This window comes from Mustela erminea, chromosome 3 (genome assembly GCF_009829155.1).
Source record: "Mustela erminea isolate mMusErm1 chromosome 3, mMusErm1.Pri, whole genome shotgun sequence".
Taxonomy (NCBI): domain Eukaryota; kingdom Metazoa; phylum Chordata; class Mammalia; order Carnivora; family Mustelidae; genus Mustela; species Mustela erminea.
Window position 1 is genome coordinate 92,504,507 of NC_045616.1, and position 25,920 is coordinate 92,530,426.

General features: G+C 40.8%; 1 protein-coding gene across 1 annotated transcript; it reads left to right on the top strand.

Annotated features, from left to right (window-relative positions):
• The first annotated feature begins 1,571 nt into the window (after positions 1–1,571).
• Positions 1,572–16,874, top strand: C3H5orf15 (chromosome 3 C5orf15 homolog). Its single transcript, XM_032336726.1, has 3 exons — positions 1,572–1,768; positions 13,871–14,397; positions 15,374–16,874. The coding sequence occupies exons 1-3, from the start codon at positions 1,630–1,632 to the stop codon at positions 15,503–15,505; spliced, it is 798 nt and encodes a 265-aa protein (XP_032192617.1). The 5' UTR covers positions 1,572–1,629; the 3' UTR covers positions 15,506–16,874.
• The last annotated feature ends 9,046 nt before the right edge of the window (positions 16,875–25,920 follow it).

The window sequence follows — 25,920 nt, forward strand, 5'->3', positions numbered from 1 at the left end:
GTGTCTCTGGAGGATTCTGTGGGAATCATGGAGATCAGAGTGGTGAAGCTATGGGTACAGCAAATGTCTTGCTTCATGCCACAATGATTTTCCTGCAGATCAATGAAGTGGAACTTCTATGATTTTAAGCCTACAGACATTTATTTAAGAAACATTTGCAGACACTCTGTTTATGACAACTTTTTATTACTAATGGCATTTAGTAAAATCCATTTTTAGAAAAAAAAAAAATTGCAGAACACACAGGCCAAAGCATGTGTCAAGGCTGTGGGGGAATGCTAAATCTGCATTTTCATATATTGGGGGTTTTAAGTCACAAAATTTAAAAAGTAACAGAAGCTTATTGTAGGAAATGTGGAGGCTGTTTGCGCCCTACTTCCTGGCCTGCTTTTTGTGCTTTTGCTCCATTATGCCTTTACCATTGTATCGTGTGTATTTTACACTATTGTCTTCCTCACAAACTGTCCAAAGGGTATGTGGTTTGTTTTGTTAATTGCTGTATACTGAAATATGAGAAGGTGCTAAATATCTGTTGAAGTAATAAATAATTAGGAGAAAGATAAAAAGTAAAACATTTACCAATAATTCCACCACCTAGATACAGCTGCTGTGAACAGTTGGGTTTCATTTGCCTTTGGGAGAGGGAGGGCAGCTACTTCCCTTTCAACGTTTTTTAAAAAAGATTTTAATTTATTTGAGAGAAAGAAAGAGAGCAGGAGAAGCAGATTGCCCCCTGAGCATGGAGGTGGAGGTGGGGCTTGATCTCACCGCCCTGAGATGGTGATCTGAGCCAAACTCAAGAGCTGGCCGCTTAAATTAAGTCAGTCAGAGAAAGACAATTATCCTATGATTTCACTCCTATGTGGAATTTAAGAAACAAAACAGGGAGTATGGGGGAAGGGAGGGAAAAATAAAACGAAATGAAATCAGAGAGACAAACCCTGAGATTCTTAATCATAGGAAACAATCTGAGGGATGTTGGAGGGAGGGGGGGGCGTAGGAGGAGGGGGGATGGGTAACTGGCTGATGAGCATTAAGGATGGCACCTAATGGAATGAGAACTGGGTGTTATATAACACTGATGAATCACCGAACTGAACCTCTGAAACTGATAATACACTATATGTCAATTAATTGAGTTTAAATAATAATAATAAAAAAAAGAGTTGGCTGCTTAACCCATTGAGCCACCCGGGTGCCCCTTTCTTCTAACAATGTTTTAGGGGCACCTGGCTGGTTCAGTCCACACTTGATCTCAGGGTCATAAGTTCGGGCTCCACTTTGGGTATAGAGATTACTGAAAAATAGTCTTAAAAAACCCAAAAAACCCCCAATGTTTTAAAATACTTCCCTGAACTGTAGAGTATCCCATCACATGGCAGGCAGGGAAGGCCGCGCTCTGACCCTTTCTACGTCTCACTTAACAAACTCAGGCCGCAGGGGCTTGGGTGGGGCGGACCAGCTGCAACAGCTCCTTACCCTTCCTCCTCCGCGGATTTTCTGAGTGCCGCGCTGGGCTGCGACGTCATCACGTTGGGACGTAGAAGCCTCAGGCCGTGGTGCCTTACGCAGTGTCTGATGTCATGACGTAGAGCCTAGCAACCGCGCAGGCTCCTGGCGGAGTCCGTTATGGCCGCTGCTACCTTGAGGAGGATGAGGGGAACCGTGCAAAGGAAACTGCGGCCTTCGCCCGGCCTTCAGGTCCCCGGAGTACTGGCGTGGCCGCTGGTCCCGGCGCTCCTGCTTGCGTCCGCCACCATGTCCAGTGGTAAAGGGGGCGCGGCGGCAGGGCGGGCGCGAGAAGACGCGGAGGGCCAGCATGGGCGGGGAGACAGGCCCGGCCGGGGAAAAGACGCTTCGGAGTGTCGGGAGCAGATGGCACTGTGTAGACAGGGCAGGGTCTCTAGGGGCGAGGACGGAGGGTGAGGTGTCTGAGGGAGTCTGAGGAGGTGGGGTCTCTGAGAAGCCGAGAAATGGGGATGAGAGATGCGGGGATCCAGGGAGCGGGGAGCAGAGTATGTAGATGGGCGTGGAGGGAGGAGTGGTGGTGGTGTCTAGAGAATCTTGAAGAATGGGTTGCTACAGGGTATGGCCGTGGTGGGGTCTCCGAAATTGCTCGCAGTCGTGAGGGGACAGAGGGGGACAGATGCTGAGGAGATGACCGCGGTTAGGAGGTGTGGTGTCTAGAGAGGGTCCCAACGCCGGTGGAGGGGGGAAGACGGGGGGAAGGCACGCAGGGGTCTAGCAGGGCCAAGGGAGTGTGGGCGGTTTCCGGAACGGTGAGGTAAGGGGTAAAGACCAGGGTGGGCCGGGGCACTGACCAGACTGAGCTGATGGAATAATTTTGGAGAGCAAAAGTGAAGGGGAGAAAGCTGTCTTAGGATACTGGTGCATTTCTGAGATCTGGGAGGTTCTGGTGCTTGGCAAAGAGCCAGGATACTGAGGCTCTGGGCTCCTGAGGGGCTTGCGAGGAGGAGAGGAGGAAGGTGACAAGGGAGATTCTTGGTAAACATGGTTCCTTGTGTCCTGGGTTAGCTGGAAAAGACTACTGCTTCATTTAAATAGAGTCGTAGGATTTTATTTCATTTAAAATTTTTTATTAAAATTCTTTTTATTATTTATTTAGGTATGATTAGCATATAACCTGCTAGATTCAGGTGTACAACATAAATTTGGTATTCGTGTACACCGGGAACTGATCACTTCAATAAATGTAGTTACAACATATCACATTTTGTAACAGTTACAAAATTTTTTTTCTTGTAATAAGAGCTTTTAAGATTTACTCTCTTTGCAGCTTTCAAATATGCGTTATTACTCTATTACTGACCATAGTCACCATGCTATTTATTACATCCTCATGACTTATTTTGTAATTGGGAGTTTCTTCCTTTTGGTGCTCCTCTACCATTTCACCAACCTCCAATTCTCTCTTTTCTGGCAACCACCAGTCTCTTCTATATGAGTTTGGCTTGTTTGCTTGTTTGTTGTTGTTTTGATTCCCGCCCCCCCCCCCCCCCAGGTGAAATCATATGGTATTTGTCTTTCTCTGTCTGACTTATTTCAATTAGCATAGTGCTTCAAGGTCCATCCATGTTGTCACAAATGCTGTATTTCATTTTTTGTGAGTGTGTGGCTGAGTATTATTCCATTGTATATACATACCACATATTTACCTATTCGTCCATCCATAGGCATTTAGATTGTTTCTCTATCTTGGCTGTTGTAAATAATGCTGCATGATTAAGTATTTCTTTTCTTAGAAATATTACATTATGGGGCGCCTTGGTAGCTCAGTGGGTTAAGCCTCTGCCTTCGGCTCAGGTCATGATCTCAGGGTCCTGGGATCGAGCCCCATGTCGGGCTCTCTGCTCAGTGGGGAGCCAGCTTCCCTTCCTCTCTCTCTCTGCCTGCCTCTCTCTCTACTTGTGATCTCTGTCTATCAAATAAATAAATAAAATGTTAAAAAAAAAAAAGAAATACATTGTGAATGAAGATATTGAAGGCTTTATCAGGAAATAAAGAAGTGTGTAATTTAGGGCCTGAGACTTAGGGGGGCAAATCTATTAATAAGAATTTGTAATGATTAAGCAGTATTTTGTTTAGTATTCCCTTTTTTCTTTAGGCAGACATAGCCTTGCTCTTCTTCTTAAATCTTTTTGGAATTTTCAGATGAAAAACAGTGTGAATGGGATAGTGTTTTCTTATTTGTCAACAGGGGCTGTCTAGCCATACAATCGTCTACTACAGTGCTGTGGTTACTTCCTTAGGTTTCCCCAGCAGCAGTGAGGGCAGGGCAGCCACCATCCCAGAAGCATTTTAAGTTTGTGGGGAAGGACTGAGATTCATTTTCCCAAGGCCCCTTCATCAAGAGTAGAATATAACGAGGATTTCTTTGGTTGATGCAAATATTCCTTTTCCCAAAGTACTTACGTAGTATGATTGTTTTGGTTATTTAATCATTTAAGACAAAACCTGACATTTAAGCATTTATATTTCTTACTGGAATGATTAAGACATACAGTTTGAGGGATATATAGCTGGTAACTGTAGTTCATAAACAGCTTTCCCCCTGGTTGAAAATTTTGTAGGGAGGGTCAAGCAAGGGGGAAATGTGGAGTATTAAGGTGTCTTCTTGTTTCTGTTTATTAGAGCGCCATAAATATTGCTCCAACTAAACTGGAACATGTTAGATAATCTTTCTTTTTTTTTTTATTAAGTCTTTCTGTCAATTTAAAATTCTTATTCTCTTCTAAAAATAATTTGAATGTAAACTAACATATGCTCTTAAGAAGGAGGCAGCTACATTGCAGTGCTGCATGCCATTTGTAAAACTTTGGTAAGAAAAGTGTTTTTTGTAAGCTTACCTTATGATAGAGCAATTTCAAGGAATTACTCTTTTGTTTGATTTTTTTTTATTTTAAAGATTTTTAAATTTATTTTGAGAGAACACAAGCAGGGGTAGGAGCAGAGGGAAAGAGAGAAGCAGACTCCCTGCTGAGCAGGGAGCCCAATTCGTGGCTCAGTTTCAGCACCCCAGGATCATGACCCAAACCAAAGGCAGACACCTAACAGACTGAACCACCCAGGCACCCCAACGTAATTACTCTTTTAATTAAAAAAAACAGCCAAATAAGATGTGTTGAGTTCCAAACTTCAAGTAAGCATAGAAAGTTAGGAAGTTACTGCATTAGATTTATTTAAACTTGTTTTATATTAGGTTTCTTTTCTTTTTTTTTTTTAGATTTTATTTTATTATTTTATTTATTTGACAGAGATCACAAGTAGGCAGAGAGAGAGAGAGAGAGAGAGAGAGAGAGAGAGAGGGGAAGGGAAGCAGGCTCCCTGCTGAGCAGAGAGCCCAATGCTGGGCTCTATCCTAGGACCCTGGGATCATGACCTGAGCTGAAGGCAGAGGCTTTAACCCACTGAGCCACCTACTGGGCATTGGTGGTTCGGTGGTAGAATTCTTGCCTGCCCACTGAGCCACCTAGGTGCCCCTCATATTAGGTTTCTTAAAATTGCAGTACTTGGTTGTATTCTTGGCAATCTGTAAGGATTTTAAAGTTTTATATTTTTATTTTGACAAAATCTAAAAAAATTAATATAAGCATTGTTTTGGATCACTAGATGATCATCTTATGATTAGGTCTTACCACGTCATTTCAAAAGTGCCTTCTTTCTGTGTTTGCCATCGGATTGCTCCCAAATGATCACCTAAATTTAATTGGTAATATGTTTAATTTTTGAGGCACTGTTGCCTCAGTGCCCATTCTGGGTACTCAGTGCTCATGCAGGGTACTCTGCATTCTTGTTGAAGAGTTATTGTTGTGGGACACGTGGGTGGCTCAGTTGGTTGGGCATCTGCCTTCGGCTCAGGTCATGATCCCGGCGTACTGGGATCGAGTCCCACATTGGGCTCCTTGCTCGGAGGGGAGCCTGTTTCTCCCTCTGCCTCTGCCTGCCATTCTGTCTGCCTGTGCTTGCTTTCTCTCTATCTGACAAATAAATAAAATCTTAAAAAAAAAAAGAGTTATTGTTGTAATCTATTTTAAGACAGTTTTTAAAAGAGACCCGTTAAAAAAAAAGAGAGAGAGAATTTAATGTAGAAAGTCATTTTTAAAATGTTGTTTTAGGGGCGCCTAGGTGGCTCAGTGAGTTAAGCCTATGCCTTCGGCTTGGGTCATGGTCTCAGAGTCCTGGGATTGAGCCCCGTATAGGGCTCTCTGCTCAGCAGGGAACCTGCTTCCCCCCACCTCTGCCTGTCTCTCTGCCTACTTGTGATCTCTCTCTCTGTCAAATAAATAAATAAAATCTTTAGAAAAAAAAATGTTGTTTAACTAGAGTGGTAATATCAAATAGTAAAGGGTGAAAGTGGGACATTTAGAAATTTAAAGTAATACATATGATTGTAGAAGCTCAGCAATTAAATCCATAAAGTCAGAGTCACTTTGTTCTGAATACCCTTCATTTCTGACTAGATTGTATTCTCTGGTTTGAAGGAGTGGAGAACCAGGAGGTCCAAGTTTTTACTCCTTGAACAATACTTATTATTTTTTTTAAAGATTTTATTTATTTATTTGACAGAGAGAGTGAGATCACAAGCAGGCAGAGAGAGAGGGGGAAGCAGGCTCCCTGCTGAGCAGAGATCCCGATGCGGGGCTCGATGCTAAGACCCTGAGATCATGACCTAAGCTGAAGGCACGAGGGAGGCTTAACCCACTGAGCCACCCAGGCGCCCCTGAATAATACTTATTAACTTTGCTCCTACTTGGTGCTAGGTATTGTAGTTATAATAACAAATGCAGTGATATTGGAGATACCCTTAGAAGAATGAGTGGGTTTTGCCTGGCTGAAAACTATGGGAAAGGCTTTTCAGAGAGTGTGATAGGTGCAAAGATGCTACTTGGGAAGTAGTGTAGGGTTTGTGGTGAGAATTGGGGCAAGAGCATGTTTAGTAAACAGGTATTGCTATCCGTTAAGTAGGCAAAAGGGATAGAGTAGTTTGGGAGTTTAGTAAGATATGAGGTTGAGGTAATGGGTGCCAGATCATGTAGGATCTTGTAGGCTATTATAAAGACTTAGAGTTTTACATTTGAGAGAAATGGAGAGCTCCCGGAGGGTTTTAAGCATAATTGAACTTAAGTTTTTACAGGAAGACTCTGGCTGCTATGTCAAAAGCAGACAGTAGGAGTTAAAGTAGAAGCAGGCAGAGGGTTTAGAAGGCCTTACTCGTTTGGAGTGGGAAGTAAAAGTATGTTTCCTTAAACTTTTTATTTTGAAATACTTGTAGATTCACTTACAATTGTAAGAAATAATATAGGTTCTGTATACCCTTTACCCATTTCCCCATCTTAAGAAACTGTAGTACCATGTCACAACCACGGTATTAACATGGATACAGTCGAGATAAAGAGCATTTCACCAACCTCTTGTGTTGCTTTTTTGTAGTCACTCCTACTTCCTTCCTATCCCCACTCCATCTTGAAATCCTGACAATCACTAATCTGTTCTTTATTTCTTTAATTTTATCATTTGAAGAATGTGATATAAATGGAATCATATAGTATGTAACTTTTTGGAATTGGCTTTTTTTATTTTAATTTTTTTACCTAGTGTAATTCTTCGTAGATTCATCAAGTTGTTTCACGTGTCAGTAGTTTGGTCTTTTTTATTGCTGAGTAATACTCTGATATTATATAGACACACTGCACTTGTTTAACCACTCATCCTTTGAAGGACATCTGGGTTGCTTCCAGTTTTTGACTTTTATGATTAAAGCTGCTACAAACTTTCATGTGTGGATTTTCTGTGTGATTGTAAGTTTTCATTTCTTTGGGATAAATGCCCAGGAGTGCAGTAGCTGGGTCATATGGTAGTTACGTATTTAGTTTTTTAAGGAACTGCCAAACTGTTTTCTGTCATAGTTGTCCTATTTTATGTTACCACCAGCAGCATTTAAGTGATCTAGCTTCTCTGCATCTTTGCCAATATTTGGTGTTGTCATTACTTTTTATTTTAGTCATTCTGATAGGTGTACAGTAATAGCTTTATTGTGGTTTTAATTTGCATTTCCCTAGTGGCTAATATCTTTTCCTGTGTTTATTTGCCATCTGTATATTCTCGTCAGTGAAATGTGCCTCTGTGTCTGTTGCCTGTGTTCTAATTGGATGGTTAGGTTTCTCATTTTTGAGTTTTCAGATTTTTTTTCTTTAATTTGACAGAGAGAGAGATCATAAGTAGACAGAGAAGCAGGCAGAGAGAGAGAGGGGGAAGCAGGCTCCCTGCCGAGCAGAGAGCCCAATACAGGGTTCGATCCCGGACCCCAAGATCATGACCTGAACCTAAGGCAGAGGCCCAACCCACTGAGCCACCCAGGCGCCCCAAGTTTTCAGGTTTTTTTAATGTATTCTGGATACTAGTCCTTTTTTGCATTGGATCTCACAAATATTTCTTTCTTTGTATAGCTTATCTTTTCATCCTCACAGGAAAGTCTTTCATGGAGCAAAAGTTTTTCATTTTGATAAATCAAATTTATGGATTTTTTTTTTCTTTTTATGTATTGTGTGTCAGGTCTACAAATTTGTGCCTAGTTCTAGATTCTAAAGATTTTTTTTCCCTTTGTCTTTTTCTAAAAGCTTTATGATTTTACATTTATTTTTATTTTTTAAAGATTTATTTGAGAGAGCAAGCACATGTGTGCACTTCAGAGCAAGGGGAGGAGCCCAGGGGAAGGGAAAGAAAGAGGGAGAGAATTCCAAGCAGAATTTGTGTTGAGTGTGGAGCTGGAGGTGGCCTTGATTTCATGACCCTGAGATCATGACCTGAGCTGAAACCAAGAGCTGGATGCTTAACTGACTGAGTTCCTAGGTGTCCCTACATTTTACATTTAAATTTGTGATCCAAGGGTGCCTGGGTGGCTCAGATGGTTGAACATCTGCCTTCGGCTCAGGTTGTGATCTCCAGGTCCTGGGATCCAGTTCTGCGTTGGAGCAGGGGGTGGGGGTGTCTGCTTCTCTTTCTCCCCCTGCTTGTGGTCTCTCTCTCTCTCTTTCAAATGGATAAATAAAATCTTAAAAAAAATTTTATATTTATATTTTTATTGTATTTATTTATTATTGTTATTTTTTAAAGTAATCTTTATACCCAGTATGGGGCTTGGACTTATGACCCAAAGATCAAGAGTCACGTGCTCCTCTGAGGCAGCTGGGTGCTCCTGTGATCCATTTTTAGTTCATTTTTGTATAAGGTGTGAGACTTAGGTCAAGGTTTATTTAACTTGTTATTATGGTAGATTGCATTGATTGATTTTTGAATACTGAATTAGTTTTGCACCCTGGAATAACCTTTGTTCATGGAATATTATTCTTCTTATATTATTGATTTCTATTTGCTAATATTTTGTTAAGGATTTTTGCATCTTTGTTCATGAAAAATATTAGTGTGTAGTTTTCTTTTTATGTAGTGGTTTTGTTTTGGTATCAAGATAATAATATTGGCTTCATAAAATAAATTGCACATTGTTTCCTCATGTTCTCTGGGAGAGATTCTGTAGAGTTGGTGATAGTTCTTTAAACATTTAATTCTCCATAAAACCATTTGGGACTGGAGATTAATTCTTTGGGAGTTTTAAAATTAAAGATTCAATTGTGTTAATAGTTATAGGGCTATTCACATGATGTATTTCATACTGGGTGAGTTGTGGGAGTTCGTGTTTTTAAGCCTTGGGTCTTAACTTTCTCTTTTGGTTGGCTTTTTATGACATTGCTCTGGCAGGGGAGGAGGGGGTTGCTGCACAGTACTGTCAGATAGCTGTAGAACTCTAGGGTCTCCACTTGATCTCTGTTGACACCCAAAGGGTAATGGTCTTCTTGTTACTTCTGGACTAGGGTGGGAGTTCTGTCTCCTCTTATCCAGTGGTGGGGGTGGCCTTGTTACTACTGGATGATGATTAAAGTCTTGACTCTATACTAGGCCTCTTCTGACACCATTACACTGTGGAGGGGGAAGAGGCACCTTGTTACAGCCTGCAGAAGGTGGCTTCTGCAGTAGGCTTTCTACTTGGCCTTTGCTGGTATGGATGACAGCGGAGCTACAGTGTGTGTGTGTGTGTGTGTGTCTGTGTGTGTCTGTGTGTGTCTGTGTGTAAGTGTTTGCCTGGAGTAGAGCAGTCATTTTCTAAAGTTTTCTTTCTTGCTAGGCTGCCTCTCCTAATTTTTTTGGTTAGAGAGAACAAGCTTTTTTTTTTGTAGTGGGACAGGAGACGGCATGTTTTTGTACATACTCGTTGATGTTTCCATGTTGGTTTCTTCAGCTACAGGTCTAGAATATGTGAGGGAAAAAGAAAATCCAGGGAAGTCACAACTAGGTTGTTCCTCAGGTCCTGAATTCTGTAACCACTCTGCCTTATTCTTTCCACCTTTCAGAGTCTTATGTTATTTTATATATAATATCCAGGGTTAGTTGTTTTCAGTGGAGGAATAGGGAAAAGTTTGTCTATTCCCATTCTTCTGGAAGCCTAAGTAAGAATTCATTTTGAATATGTTAATTTGAAAGTCAGACATCCAAGAGGAGATGTCAAGTAGCAGTTGGATTTATAAGTCTAGAGTTCTGGTAGTTCATGTAAATTTTCTTCTCATGGCTCCCTTTTTCTCAGAGCAGTTAGGAAGTAATGCCATCCATTGAAAATGAGGACAACAGAGAAGGTGTTTTTGAGAACAGAGGAGCATGTGAATGGAGTGGTCTCCTAAGGGAATGGGAGGCTAAATGAACTAGAAATATATAGTATAAGTGCCAGCAACATTACATGTACATCTGAATCTTTGGCGTTGAATTTAAAATGAAACAAAAATGGTGACATGGTTGTGTATTTATTTCCAGCCATGTTTAGCTGCTTGGTGCAGATGGGGAGTAGTCAGAGTTTGATTGAACTTGGGATGTAGACTTGCCAAGTGAAAGGGACAGCGTGAGCAAGGGGGAAGGGGATTGGTGGTGTACATAAGGGAGGGTTCATGGCTGACTACAAAATTGAATCTTGGTAAAGAGAAAGGACAAGGGTATTGGGTAAGGATGGGATGGTGGTCATGGGGGACTGAAAAGATGGTGGGATCAGAGAATCATAGGTCCTTTTGGACTATGAAGCCAAGAGAATGAATTAGGATAGGTGGTCATATCAGCAAGTAGGTTGCCTGCAGTTGAGATTATGGAAGAGTTGTGATGATAGTGACCATGGTTTGATAAGTTAAGGTTTGATAAGTTTGATAAGGTAAGGGGAAGGTCTGGCTTATCAGAAGAGAGGTGGAGGTTTTGGATTCCAGACAGGAGCACTTGGGTAGAATGAACTGATTTTAGCCAGGAGCTAAAGTCATTGAGAATAGGAACCTTTGATGGACAAAGGTTATTGGATTATAGCTGATGATGGGAGAATCAAGGCCCGTGCATTTAAGGGGGGGAACGGGAGAATGGTTTGGAAGGGCCCTTCTGTCCCCACCCCTCCCCCATCCACCCCAGAATACTTTCCCCTCTTCCAAACCCCGTAGTGCAAGGATGTGGGTGAATAAACAAATGTTAATTAAAAGGACTTCAGGGAAATTATGTCTTTAAGGGAGAGCAGTTTTCAGTTATAAAAAGAAAGTAAGAGATAAAAGAAGGGATTTGCTGATATCTCACTGAATTCCAGAGTGCACAGTAGATCGGTTTCTGGACAGGGAAAGGGGTGGGAGGTGGGGATAATTACAGTCATTTGCACTCCTATCAGCTTGTGTCCTTTAAATATACATGATAGTTCTATTTTAGTATATGTGCTGCTGAAGTGAGCACTATACATGATTATTCTAAAAGTCACATATAGAAAGACAATTTTTTAAAAAGTGAAGGTTAGTTAGTTGGCTCCCAGCTTTAAAAAAAAAATTAGCTTTTGAGGCGCCTGGGTGGCTCAGTTGGTTGAGTGACTGCCTTTGGCTCAGGTCATGATACTGGAGTCCCGTGATGGAGTCCCGGAGTCTGCTTTTCCCACTGACCTTTCTCCACTCATGCTCTCTCTTTCTCTCATTCTCTCTGTCTCTCAAATAAATAAATAAAATCTTTTAAAAAAATTAGCTTTTAAATCATATTTTCCCTGACTTCGACAGGAAAGTTAAATATACCAGAGAAATAGTAATTTGTAAATGCAAATATAAAAAGTCTTAAGAAATTCTTGATTTCTGACTACGGTACTCAGTTGTAGGCCCTCTTTCTTTGTTTTCTTTTAATGGAAAGTTTCAAGGAGCCAACTGTTGAAAATACTTTAAGGCAGTTTTACTAATTTACTAATTTTTTTTAACCAATTTACTAATTTTTTTTCTAAGAGATTCCAGTCAGTCTCATTGAAACTAGCCATTTTTTCTATACAAAAGAGTTGTCAACTATGATACACAAACCAGAGTGTATTCATGTATTCAAGTATTACATGTTTGAACATAGAGTGGTCTGTTAGGTTGTTGATTTACGTGCATACACATGTTTGTGAAAGCCCAGGAATGATTTGGTTTAATCTTACCCCTACAAAGTATTTTACTTTAATTTGATAGGCTTTAAAATAGTATCTTTGTGTTTTTAGATCTCATGTGACAATTCATCTTTAAAAAAAAAAAAGCTTTATATACTTTCAGAGAGAGAGAGAGAAAGAGCATAAATTGGGGGAGGGCAGAAGGAGAAGGAGAAAGAGTCTTAAGCAGACTTTGCTAAATGTGGAGCCCAACACAGGCTTGATCTCATGATGCTGAGATCATGAGTCAAAATCTCAGCTGAGATGCTGAGCCAAAATCAAGTTAGACGCTTGACCCACTACACTATCCAGGTGCCCCAGACAGTTCATTTTTTTTACAAGTATAATGGGTATTCTTGAAGCTTTTCAACAGATACTACATTAGATTGTGTATTAGAAACACTGTTAAATTTCAGCAGGGATTCTTCTGAACTTTTGGTGTATAGAGTTACTTCTGTAAATAATTTAAACTACTTTAGTAAACCATACTGAGTGGGTGGGAGCATAGGGAAATAAGAGCTTGTACATATTTGGTGTCATTCCCATTCTGGATTGCCTTACCCAATCTTTAAAATAGTCTAGTTCAGGACACCAGGGTGGCTCAGTGGGTTAAAGCCTCCGCCTTTCCACTCAGGTCATGATCTCAGGGTGCCCTGCATCGGGCTCTCTGCTCAGCAGAGAGCCTGCTTCCTCCTCTCTCTGTCTACTTGTGATCTCCGTCTGTCAAATAAATAAATAAAATCTTAAAAATAAAATAGTTTATTTTTAAACACATAGTTTTCAAGTTCCTAATCCAATTTCCTTTTCTTCCCCTTGAGTTTTTGCTTTCTTCTTCCTAAGAGTACCTAAAAGAAAGAAAGGAAGGAAGGAAGAAAGAAAGGAAGTTGGTCTTCAGGTTCTAGTATCACTTAGAAATGCTGATTACAGCTTGCTTTATAGCTCTTCTTAAATTTGTTGTATTGTATTGAAAATATTTAGGTTCACATTTTTTAGAAAGATTTTATTTATTTGAGAGAGAGAAAGAAAGCACAAGCAGGGCGAGCATCAGAGGTAGTGGGAGAAGCAGACTCTCTGCTAAGCAGAGAGCCAGACTCAGGGCTTTATCCCCAGACTCTGGGATCATGACCTCACCCAGAAGGCAGATGCCTGACTGATTGAGCCACCTAGGCACCCGATAGGTTCACATTCTGTATCTAGTTTGTGACCTTCTTGAGCCAGGATTGGCCACAAGTCTTTCTGTTCTGGAGATGGGGTGCAGTCTGGACAAGGGTTATTGAAGTCCAGCCCGTTTTTGAAAAGAAAACAGAGGGGATGGATAAGAAAGAGCTTTGTATGAATTTTACCATTGTGACCCAAAGTTATCCCATCTGCTCTTTCCTTTATCTTTTGATGACATGCTGTGTAATGTAGTAGGTCTTTTTTTTTTTTTAAAGAATTTATTTATTTGAGAGAGAGACAGTGAGAGAGAGCATGAGAGGCGAGAACGTCAGAGAGAGAAACAGACTCCCCATGGAGTTGGGAGCCTGATGCGGGACTCGATCCCGGGACTCCGGGACTGTGACCTGAGCCGAAGGCAGTTGCTTAACCAACTGAGCCACCCAGGCGCCCCTGTAGTAGGTCTTTTATTGTGCTAAACTTCTTACTTTCTGGCTAAAGAGTTATTTACCTGATGAATAGTTGACTAAGAAGACATGTAACTGATTGATGGCCATTGAGACTTATTAATAAATTCTCAAGGGAAAGGAATTTGGCAAAGAGAAATGCTTAGTGAAAAATTTAGGTAAATATGCTTGTAGCCTGGTGGAGATGAAGTTGGAGCTTTCAGTTTAATATTCTTTATTCTAGCTCAACCACAAACTGATTTGCCGGGCCACACTGTACCTCAGCAAGATGTTTCTGCTCCAAATATGAGTGCTTTAACACATGAAAACCAAACCAACCTTTCTGTCTTCCAAATCAGCACCACTCTCCGACCCACAACTAGTACAGAGAAAGGTGGAGGGGCATTTGTAGCCCCTCATCCCTCACCTACTACTTCTCTGTCTCAAGAGGAAACAGATAACAATGAAGATCCCAGCATAGAGGAGGAGGATCTTCTCACACTCAATAGTTCTCCGTCCACTGCCAAAGATACTCTGGACAATGGAGACTATGGAGAACCAGACTATGACTGGACCACCAGCCCCAGGGACGAGGAGTCCAGTGAGGCTCTGGAAGAAAACAGGAACTACATGGAAATTGAACAGTCAGTGAGATCTTTTAAGACCCCATCCTCAAATATTGAAGAGGAAGATAGCCATTTCTTTTTTCATCTTATTATTTTTGCTTTTTGTATTGCTGTTGTTTACATTACATATCACAACAAAAGGAAGGTATGTTTGGGGTTTTCAGCCCCTCTAATTGCCCTTAATTATCTCAGTCCTATTTCTTATTAATGTTTTGATAATTCAGAATTTTTTTCTTTTTCAGTCAAGTTTAAATTGATGGTAAAATTTTAAGATGTCTGATCAGTTTATAAACTTGTGGTATGTTTTAACAAATTACAGACAGATTGCTTTACCTTGTGTGCTTCTAAAAAAAGAAGTAGAATTGTTTTTTAATGAGCAAAACCAAAGCCTAGTGGTTTTTGAAAAAGAGATGTTACATCTTAAGTTACCATTTCTACTTCAGTGGGAATATTTATGGAGAAAGTTTTTTTTTTTTTTTTTTTTTTAAGATTTTATTTATTTATTTGACAGAGACACAGTGAGAGAGGGAACACAAGCAAGGCGAGTGCAAGAGGGAGAAGCAGGCTTCCTGCCAAACAGGAAGCCTGACATGGGGCTTGATCCCAGGACCCTGGGATCATGACCTGAGGCGAAGGCAGATGCTTAATGACTGAGCTCCCCTGTGCTCCAGAAAGATTGTTAATTTAATACTTCTAATTAAGTAAGCATTGAACTTAATAGTATTTAATGATTTTTTTCCCTGACTATAAAATCATTACATATTTATTTTGAGTGCCAGTGATACTCTATCCCAGTGTTGAAATGTTGGGCCATATCTGTTCTAAACATCTAAGGGACTTGTTAAATAGGCAGGCTCCTGGGCTCCACTGTGGTTTTCTAATTCATTTCTATAGATAGAATCCAGAATCAGTTTTCAGCAAGCACTCTGTACATTAAAATTTGAGTAGCTCTGTTTTTGTTTACAAGAGGGAAAATAAAGCCCTTTTGTTATTGTTTTTTTACTTCTTGAATTTGGTAACCTAGGCTTGTATAAAACCTTTTTATACTTGTTATACTTTTAGCATATCCTCTATTTTCTTTTTGGCATATCTAATTTATTTTATTTTATTTTATTTTCCAGATTTTCCTTCTGGTTCAAAGCAGAAAATGGCGTGATGGTCTTTGTTCCAAAACAGTGGAATATCATCGTCTAGACCAGAATGTTAATGAGGCTATGCCTTCTCTGAAGATTACCAATGATTATATTTTTTAAAGCACTGTGATTTGAGTTTGCTTATTATGTAATTTTATTTGCTTGACTTTTTTATATAATATTGTGCAGATGTTTTGCCATAGGCAGTTGGTACTTAAATGAGAGATGGGGGTCTCTCTTTATTTTGCCTTGGTGCTTTGGAAATGAAATGTCACAAACAAGGAGTATATAATTTTTTTATCTACATTTTTAGAGGTAAATTTAATCAGGTGTCCAGAATGTGGAGCTAAGCGTTCTCTGTTAGTTTTGTTTTAGATTTCTTTATTGTACTTCTTCTGGAAGTATTGGTAATGCTAGTTTTAAAAGATCCTAGCCTTCAACTAAATCCTAACATTATCTGGAACTGCTGGCTCAGATTCTCTTTCTGCCATCCAAGTACTATTTTTTTAGCACACATTTTGTGCTCCCAAACTGTAATCTACAAGGATGTGTGTAATAGTGCTTGGCATATAAGTATCATTTTTTCTTTCAGGAAAATTGATTTGCATATTTTTGGATAATTTAAACATAATTTAAGATAATGATATTGCTTAATCCGACTGCAATTTTAGGCAACACATTAATAAATGTCTCTAGAAATTCTGGCAATAGAGAGACTGCGGTTTGCAGTGGACATAGATAAAATATTCCAGAGATACCATATATTGGCTTGAATTACTGAATTAAATTTAGAGATAGAAATTGTGGCAAAATATTAAATACACATACAATTGCTTTTAGTTAGCAATTGATTGTAGCATGGGTTCCTCCAAGCTTTCAAGTAAGGAGTAGAGTTTGAAATTGTATCAGATTTGTTCACTTTGTTTATTATTTTATAGTAAGTTTGAATAAATCTTAGGGGCCATTATCACTTAAATAATATTGTGTCTAGGCCTTTCAAATTAAAATTATACCTGAATGAAGTTGTTTGTATACATAAAGGATATATGTGTACACTGACTTTTTCTCCCCCATACTTGTTTTATTTTCTTCTGTTTTGTTTTTCACAGCAACTGGAAATTATTTACTGTATTTCATTTTAGCCTGTCTTTATATAATAAAGAATTGATCAGTATGTAAATACGTGATTTGAACCATGGTTGACTTACAAATGTCACTGCAACTTTTTAGAAAACATAACCCTTACTATATGTTGAACACCTGTTCAGAAAGCCCAGGCGAGCCAGTGGGCATGTGCTTTGTGTGAAGATGGAAGAAGTAGGGCAGTCCACCATTTCTTTCAGGTGGACAATTTACTGTCCTGATAAGGAAGGGGAGCACAGTGAAATACACCTGAACTGTTTTATTGCAGTAATTTTTCATATCTGAAATTGTATTATTTAATATTTTGAATAAGATTTTAAAAATAAATGGCAAAGATATAAATCTATGATATTAAAAGTGTGTTTCATTTTAATGATGGCATGGAGTCCTTCCTTTGGGTGGTGACAGGGGTCATGCTTTGTTTGGGAGGAAGCTAAACTGACCAGCTTGTTTTTGTTCCTTTTAGCGATAGTACTCTGCTTCTTTGAATTCTCTTAGATTTCAAATTCTAGTTTAGGTCCAGTTTTCTGCTAGTACTGAAGTTTATTGAAAACTGGCAAAGTAGGATTGCAAAGAAAAATAAAGCAGCTAAATCAGTGTATAGTTTCTGGAGTTCTGGCCTCCTTGTTGTCTCCCTGTTGAAGGTTCCTCTGTCAGGAAGCTCATACCCGCTTAGTGGGTCTAGGGTTCTTGGGCTTTTCCTGATGGCACAGTCTTTGCATTCCATGCCCCAGTGCTGCAGGCAAATAGTCTTTGACTTTTGGAGCATCACATCATACACTGAGTAGACATGCTGCCAGTGGGATGCCTGACTGGCTCAGTTGGCAGAGCATCTGACTCTTGATTTTGTGGTTGTGAGTTTGAGCCCTGTGTTGGATGTGGAGATTACTTAAAAAACATGAATCTTACTTTTTTTTCAAAGATTTTATTTATTTGACAGTGAGAGAGATCACAAGCAGGCAGAGAGGCAGGCAGAGAGGAGGAAGCAGGTTCCCCGCTGAGCAGAGAGTCCGATGTGGGACTCAATCCCAGGACCTGAGATCATGACCTGAGCTGAAGGCAGAGGCCCTAGCCCACTGAACTAACCAGGTGCCCCATAAATCTTATTTTTAAAAAAGATTTTATTTAGGGGTGCCTGGGTGGATCAGTGGGTTAAGCCTCTGCCTTCAGCTCAGGTCATGATCTCAGGGTCCTGGGATCGAGCCCCATAGGCTTTCTGTTCATCAGGTAGCCTGCTTTCCCCTCTCTCTCTGTCTGCCTTTCCACCTACTTGTGATCTCTCTCTCTCTCTCTCTCTCAAATTAATAAAATCTTAAAGAAAGAAGAATTTATTTGAGAGAGAGTGTACACAGTGGGGGGAGGGAGAGAGAAAGAGGGAGAGAGAGGATCTCCCGCAGACTCCCTGCTGAGCAGGGAGCCCAATGTGGGGCTCAACTCCTGGATCCTGGCATCATAACCTGAGCTAAAGGCAGATGCTTAACTGACTGAGCCACCCAGGTGCCCCTAAAAAAACATTAAAAAAAAAAAAAGCTGCCCAAGTCTTAACAACGGCACCTGTGCTTCTGGGTTATAAATATGTATATAATTCAGACAGGTGTAGATTATAATTTTTGAGTGAATTTGATCTCAGAGTTTTGTATCTTGCTTTTTACCTCACAAATCATAAATATTTTCCATATCATTAATATTCCTTAAAAAACATTTAATAGCTACTTTATTTAGCTATTTTCCTATTGATTATTTAGGTGGTTTCCAATTCTTGGTTCAGTTTGTTGGGTTACAGGAGGCAGAGCAGGCATACGTAGGACTGGATGGCACAAATGACACCCACGCTTGAGTCTTCCAGTACCAGTGTCGCCAACTTAGGTGTGCTGTGTGCTCCCTTCTCTCAGTGTCACATCCTGGGTAGACGAGGCTCTCTGCACCAAATGTGGAAATTAGTGGCAAATGTGGAGATTACCCTTTGGTTCTGTTTCTGTACCATACCTGAAAGGAATGCTTTGAAACTGGTGAGGCAAACACAAACAGACATTTTGAGTTTGTGCAGGCAGGAATGTCTTGACTGGAGTTTTGATTTTAGATGTGATCTCATGAGGGAGAGTGCAGCCTCCTTAGAATGTGTGCAGGGGTTGGCCATCTATAGCTTGCCCCAGAATGTAAGCTAGAGAAAGGAAGACTGGCTCTGACTCATCTCTGGCCCCATATTCAGCCCTGCCTGGCTCCTGCCTGGCTCCTACTAGGCCCCTTGAAATTGTTCACTGATGTGGTTGTGAAATTAGGGAAGAAGGAAATCAAGACAAATGACACTCAGCACCGGCTCACATCGTTGGCATAGGGTCTAATAATGCTACTGAGATTGGGAACCCAGAACTGCACGCAATGGGGGAGAACCAAGATGTGGTGTGTCTGCTTTGTCCAAACAGCCCATGGCCTATCCATGTTATCACAAAAGGCAGTGGTTCCTTCTCTCTTACTTTTTCTCTCTCTTCTTTTTATGGTTAAATATATCTCCACTGTGTGTTTATGTGTGTGTGTGTACCATATTTTCTTCACCCATCCCAACGATGGACATCTAGGTTGTTTCTTTATCTTGGTCACCATGAGAAAAACTGTAGCAAATCTAGGGTGCAGATATCTCCACAAGCTGGTGATCTCATTTTTTTCAGATACATAACTGAAGTGGAACTGCTAGATCGCATGATAGTTCTTTTTTATTTTTATTTTTATTTATTTATTTATTTATTTATTTTTCAAAAGATTTTATTTATCCATTTGAGAGAGAGACAGTGAGAGAGAGCATGAGCGAGGAGAAGGGGAGAGGGAGAAGCAGACTCCCCATGGAGCTGGGAGCCCGATGCAGGACTTGATCCCGGGACTCCGGGATCATGACCCAAGCCGAAGGTAGTCGTCCAACCAACTGAGCCACACAGGTGTCCCTCTTTTTTTTTTTTTTTTTTTTAAAGATTTTATTTATTTATTTGACAGAGATCACAAGTAGGCAGGCAGGCAGAGAGAGAGAGAGAGGGGAGGAACAGGCTCCCTGCTGAGCAGAAAGCCTGATGTGGGACTCGATCCCAGGACCTGAAATCATGACCTGAACTAAAGGCAGAGGCTAACCTACTGAGCCACCCAGGTGCCCAGTAATTATTCTTTAAGTCTTTTAAGGGGCTTCCACACTGTTCCCCACAGTAGCCGCTCCAGTCTACATTCCTACATTCCTCCTTGCTCTGTCCCAAGCTAACTATTTTCATAGTATTGTGTATAGGATTAATTACACCACATTTTATTTATTTGTTTGTTAAGAGAGTGTGTGAGCACAGGCAGACAGAGTGGTAGGCAGAGGCAGAGGGAGAAGCAGGCTTCCTGCCGAGCAAGGAGCCCGATGTGGGACTCGATCTCAGGACTCTGGGATCATGACCTGAGCCGAAGGCAGCCGCTTAACCAACTGAGCCAACCAGGCGTCCCACCACCCCGTATTTTGTTTCTCTCATTACATGGAATGACTTGAAGGAAAAAATATCTATTATGTTTCTAATAGGGCTTGGCATATACTAGGTTCTTAATAAATGAAAGTTCTTTCGAGGTGCTGGGGTGGCTCAGTCGGTTAAGCGTTTGCCTTCGGCTCAGGTCATGATCGCATGGTCCTGGGATCCAGTCCAGCATCCAGCTCCTTGCTCAGCGGGGAGGCTACTTCTCTCTCTGCCACTCTTTCTGCTCATGTACTCTTTGTCTCTCAGGAAAAAAAGAAAAAATCTTAAAAAAAAAAAAAACAACAACCAAAAAACATTCTTTTGAAATCTTAAGATTCATTTTTTTTTTTTTTTTGAAATCTTAAGATTCTTAAGGAATCTCCACACTGGGGCGCCTGGGTGGCTCAGTGGGTTAAAGCCTCTGCCTTCAGCTCAGGTCATGATCCCAGCGTCCTGGGATCGAGCTTTCTGCTCGAGGAGGAGCCTGCTTCCCTTCCTCTCTCTCTGCCTGCCTCTCTGCCTACTTGTGATCTCTGTCTATGAAATAAATAAATAAAATCTTAAAAAAAAAAAAAAGGAATCTCCACACTGTTCTCCAAAGTGGCTGCACCAACTTGCATTCCCACCAACAGTATAAGAGGGTTCCCCTTTCTCCACATCCTCTCCAACACATGTTGTTTCCTGTCTTGCTAATTTTGGCCATTCTAACTGGTGTAAGGTGGTATCTCAATGTGGTTTTAATTTGAATCTCCCTGATGGCTAGTAATGATGAACATTTTTTTCATGTGTCTGATAGCCATTTTTTTTTAAAGATTTTATTTATTTATTTGACAGAGAGAGATCACAAGTAGGCAGAGAGGCAGGCAGAGAGAGAGGAGGAAGCAGGCTCCCCGCTGAGCAGAGAGCCCGATGCGGGACTCGATCCCAGGACCCTGAGATCATGACCTGAGCCGAAGGCAGCGGCTTAACCCACTGAGCCACCCAGGCGCCCTCTGATAGCCATTTGTATGTCTTCATTGGAAAAGTGTCTGTTCAGGTGTTTTGCTTTTAACCCAATGCTCTGGTAAAGGCAGAATGAGGACACCTGAGAGAGAAACTTGGCCCCTAAACCCTGCCTAGGTCCTAGCTCAGGCATGCTAATTGCCCTGAGCTCTCTGGGGTCCTGGGTCCCACTGCCTCTAGGCAAAAGTTCTTGGGAACAGCCAGGGCAGTGTGGGAGGGATCCTCTGGTCTCATTGCAGGGAAAGGATGAGGATAGAGAACTGGGAATGGGGTCGGAGGTTCCAAGGAAGCCCCAAATGTCACCTGGCAGATGCCTGGATGATTTGGGGGTAAACCCAGCTGGTAAGCTGCCTCAAGGGATCTGGGAAGGTAATCCCAGTGATGTGGTTTTGGAACATAGGTGAGGTTCAGTGGGGTGAGGTCCAGAGCCAAGGATGACCTAGAAAAAAATTCATGGGACGTCTTTGGTGCAAAAAGGTGGTTTTATTAAAGCATGGGGACAGGACCCATCAGCAGAAAGTGCTGCTCCACCAGCTTTGTGAGAGGTGGCTAATTATATACTATGGGGGAGGTAAGGAAAAGGGAAAGGCTTTAACCCACTGAGCCACCCAGGCGCCCCAGTGTGGAGATTCCTTAAGAAATTAAAAATAGAGCTTCCCTATGGTCCTGCAATTGCACTATTGGGTACTTACCCCAAAGATACAGATGTAGTGAAAAGAAGGGCCATATGTACCCCAGTTTTTATAGCAGCAATGGCCACGGTCGCCAAACTGTGGAAAGAACCAACATGCCCTTCAACGGACGAATGGATAAGGAAGTCCATATACGCTATGGAGTATTATGCCTCCATCAGAAAGGATGAATACCCAACTTTTGTATCAACATGGACGGGGGTGGAAGAGATTATGCTGAGTGAAATAAGTCAAGCAGAGACAGTCAATTATCATATGGTTTCACTTATTTATGGAGCAAAACAAATAACATGGAGGACATGGGGAGATGGAGAGGAGAAGGGAGTTGAGGGAAATTGGAAGGGGAGATGAACCATGAGAGACTATGGAGTCTGAAAAACAACCTGAAGAAACAGGTTTTTGAAGGGGCGGGGGTTGGGAGGTTGGGGGAGTCAGGTGGTGGGTATTATGGAGGGGACGTATTGCATGGAGCACTGGGTGTGCTGCAAAAACAATGAATTCTGTTACGCTGAGAAGAAATTAAAAAAAAAAAAAAAAAAAGCAAAACACCTGGACTCCTCTCAGTTGGGATTTGTGTCGCCCCCTGGGGATAACAGTAGGTCAAGACAGGCACGGTCTCTGTGGCGCCCATTGCCAGGCAGAGAAGAAACAAATTAAGAAATCCCAGTGGAGTGTTTTATGCCAAAAACTGGATTTCACTTTTGTTTCTTCATGGTAGAGGTGATTTAGACTTACTACAATAGCAGCAGACACTTCGTGAGGGCTTCTGATGAGCCAGGCACCAGCCCAATAGCATAGTCATTATTATTATCCCCATTTCACAGATTAGGAAACAGAAACCTACAGACTTAAGCGACCTGCCTGAGGTCATAAAGCTGATAAGAGAGAGCTGGGATTTGAGCTCAGGTAAGGTCTGACTCCAGACACCCCATTCATCATCAGTTGCTTGTTTAAGTTAGAGAAAAAGAGGTACAGAAAAGAAGAAAAGGTATCCAAAGTTTCTGGTCCCTTAGGCCCTAACCGTTAAGGTATATTCTCTTTTCATTTGAAGTTGCTTTTATGGGATGCCTGGGTGTCTCAGTGGGTTAAAGCCTCTGGCTTCAGTTCAGGTCATGATCCCAGGGTCTTGTGATTGAGCCCCGCCTCGGGCTCTCTGCTCAGCAGGGAGCCTGCCTCTCTCTCTCTGCCTGCCTCTCTGCCTACTTCTGATCTCTGTCTGTCAATAAATAAATAAAATCTTTTAAAAAACTATTTAAAAAATTGTGCTTTTATTATGAATATAACATAATATGCTATAGGAAAATGCATTAAGCAAATGTACAGCTTAATGAATCATTGCAAAGCAAATGCTTGCGTAGCTAATTGCCTAGACAGAAACACAGAACTTTGCCAGCCCCCAAGCTACCCCTTCCCATCACAGTCTTCTTCTTGTCTCCATAGGGAGCTATTATTTTGACCTTTCAGGCAATTACTACCTTGCTGTTCTTTTTAGATTTATCTCCTAAGTACATATGTCTGAACACTGTGATTTGGGCAGTTTTGGGCTTTTATATAAATTGAAGCCTACAGTATGCATTGTATATATTCTTTTGTGATTGATTTCTTTCCTTCTACATCATGATGGTGAGATTCATCAAGTTAGTGCACTTGTCTTCATACTGTACTATATATTTTTCTGGTTTACTCTCGATGGATAGTGGAGATATTTCTAGTAGCAGACTATTACGGATGACATGGTTAGCAACATTCTTATACATAGATATGTCCTTCGTTACTTGCAAGAACGTTTGCATTTCTGATAGTATGTACCTGGGAGTTGACTTGCACGTTGAACACGTTCAATTTGAATAGCAAATGCCAATTTTCTCAAGTGATTGAACCAATTTATGCTCCTTCTAGCAGTGTGTGAGACTTTCTGTCGCTCTACATCCTTGCTAGCCCTTGGCGTTGTTAGTGTCCTTAATTTTAACTATTTTGGTGGATCTGTAGAGGTATCTCATTGTAGTTTGACTGCATTTCTCTGATAATTAGCCTTTAAAAAAAAAAGATTTTATTTATTTATTTGAGAGAAGGAGAGAGAGGAAATGAGAGGGGAATGTAGGGACAGAGGGAGAGGGAGAGGCAAACCGCCTGCTGAGGAGGAATCTCAATGAGGGGCTCGATCCCAGGACCCCAAGGTTGCGACCTGAGGCAAAGGCAGATGCTTACACCAACTGAGTCACCCAGGTGCCCCTGATAATTAGTCTTATTAATCATTTTTCCATTTTTTATTGGAATGTTCTATTTGTGAAGGACTTATTCAAGTATATTGCTTGTTTTTCTATTGAATTATCTTATTTTTTTCTTTCTTTCTTTTTTTTTTTTTTAAAGATTTTATTTATTTACGACAGAGAGAGACAGCAAAGGAGGGAGCACAAGCAGGGGAAGTGGGAGAGGGAGAAGCGGGCTCCCTGCTCAGCAGGGAGCCCGATGCAGGACTCAATCCCAGGACCCCGGGGTCTGAAGGCAGATGTTTAATGAATGAGCTACCCAGATGCCCCCTCAGTCTTTTTCTTACTGTTTTTTGAGCATTCTCTATTCTGGATATGAGCCCTTAGTTGGTTACTCAAATCCATTTTTTCACTCTGTCTGGATTGCCTTCACTATGTCTGGGTTGCCTTGGCACTCTATTGAGGGTGTCTTGAGGAATATAAGTTCTCAAAGTTTTTTGTGGAAATTAGAGCTATTTTATTTGTATACTTTACATGCATAAATGCACAGATTTTAAATGTTCAGTTTAATCAGTTTTGGCCTTTATATGTATGTGTGACTGCCACCCCAGATATCATAAACAGTATTTCCATCACCCCAGAGAGTTCCCTAGTACCTCTTTCCAGACTCTTTACCCATCTTCCAAAGGTAACCACTTTTTGATTTCTATCAGTGCAAATTAGTTCTACTTGTTCTAGAATTTCCTATAGATGGAATGAAAAGTGTGCATTCTCTTGTATCTGACTTCTTTTCGTCAACATAGTGCTTTTTTTGTTTGTTTGTTTTTAGATTCACCAAAGCTATTGCATTATCAGCAGTTTTTTTTTTTTTTTTTTTTTTTGAGAGAGAGAGAACAAGCAGGGGGAAGGGCAGAAGGAGAGGGAGAGAGAGAACCTTAAGCAGGCTTTCTGCCCAGTGTTGTGCCCAACTAGGGGCTCAATCTCATGACCCTGAGATCATGACCTGAGCTGAAATTGAGAGACACTTAGCCAACTGAGCCACCCAGGTGCCCACGCAGTTCATTACTTTTTATTGCTGAGTAGTATTTATTGAGTGAATAGATCCCAATTTGTTTATTCATTCTATCAATGGACATTTGTATTGTTTCTAGATAATATACACATAAATCTCTCTCTGCATTTAATATATATTATACAAATATTAAATATATTAATGTTGCTTTTTAATTACTTAATGAAATTTAATAATATATTAAATATAGAGTATGAATGTATATGTTAAATTCTAATTTTGAGATAATTGTAGGTTAATATGCAACTGTAAGAAATAATATAGAGATCCCATGTATCCTTTACCCAATTTCCCTCAGTGACATTTTGCAAAGCTGTAGTACAATATCACAACTAGGATATGACCTCGATGATGTCAAAATACAGAGCAAGGACTCTACTTGTTCCCCTTTTGTAGGCATGCCCATTTCTCTTGCACTCTGAAAGTCTCCTTAATCCTTGGCAACCACTAATCTGTTCTCCATTTCTTATTACTTTATCCTTCAAGAGTGTTGTATAAGTGAAATCACATAGTATATAACCTTTTGGTTTTTTTGTGTTTTTTTCCACTCAGTATCATCCTTTGGAGATCTACTCAGGTCTTCCCTTCCTTCCTTCCCTCCCACCCTCTCTCCCCTCTTCCTTCCTTCCTTTTTCTTTCTTTCATAGAATTTAGTGATTCATCAGTTGAATATAACAACCAGTGCTCATTACATCCCGTGCCCTCCTTAATGCCTGTCACCCAATTATCCCATCCCCCACTCACCGCCCCTCCAGCCACTCTGACTTTGTTTCCTAGAGTTCGGTATCTCTTACGGTTTGCCTCCCTCAATGTTTTCACCTTATTTCACTTTTCTTTTCCTTTCCCGATGTTCATCTGTTTTGTTTCTTAAATTCCATATACGAGTGAAATCATATGCTATTTGTCTTTCTCTGACTTATTTCGCTTAGTATAGTACCCTTTAGTT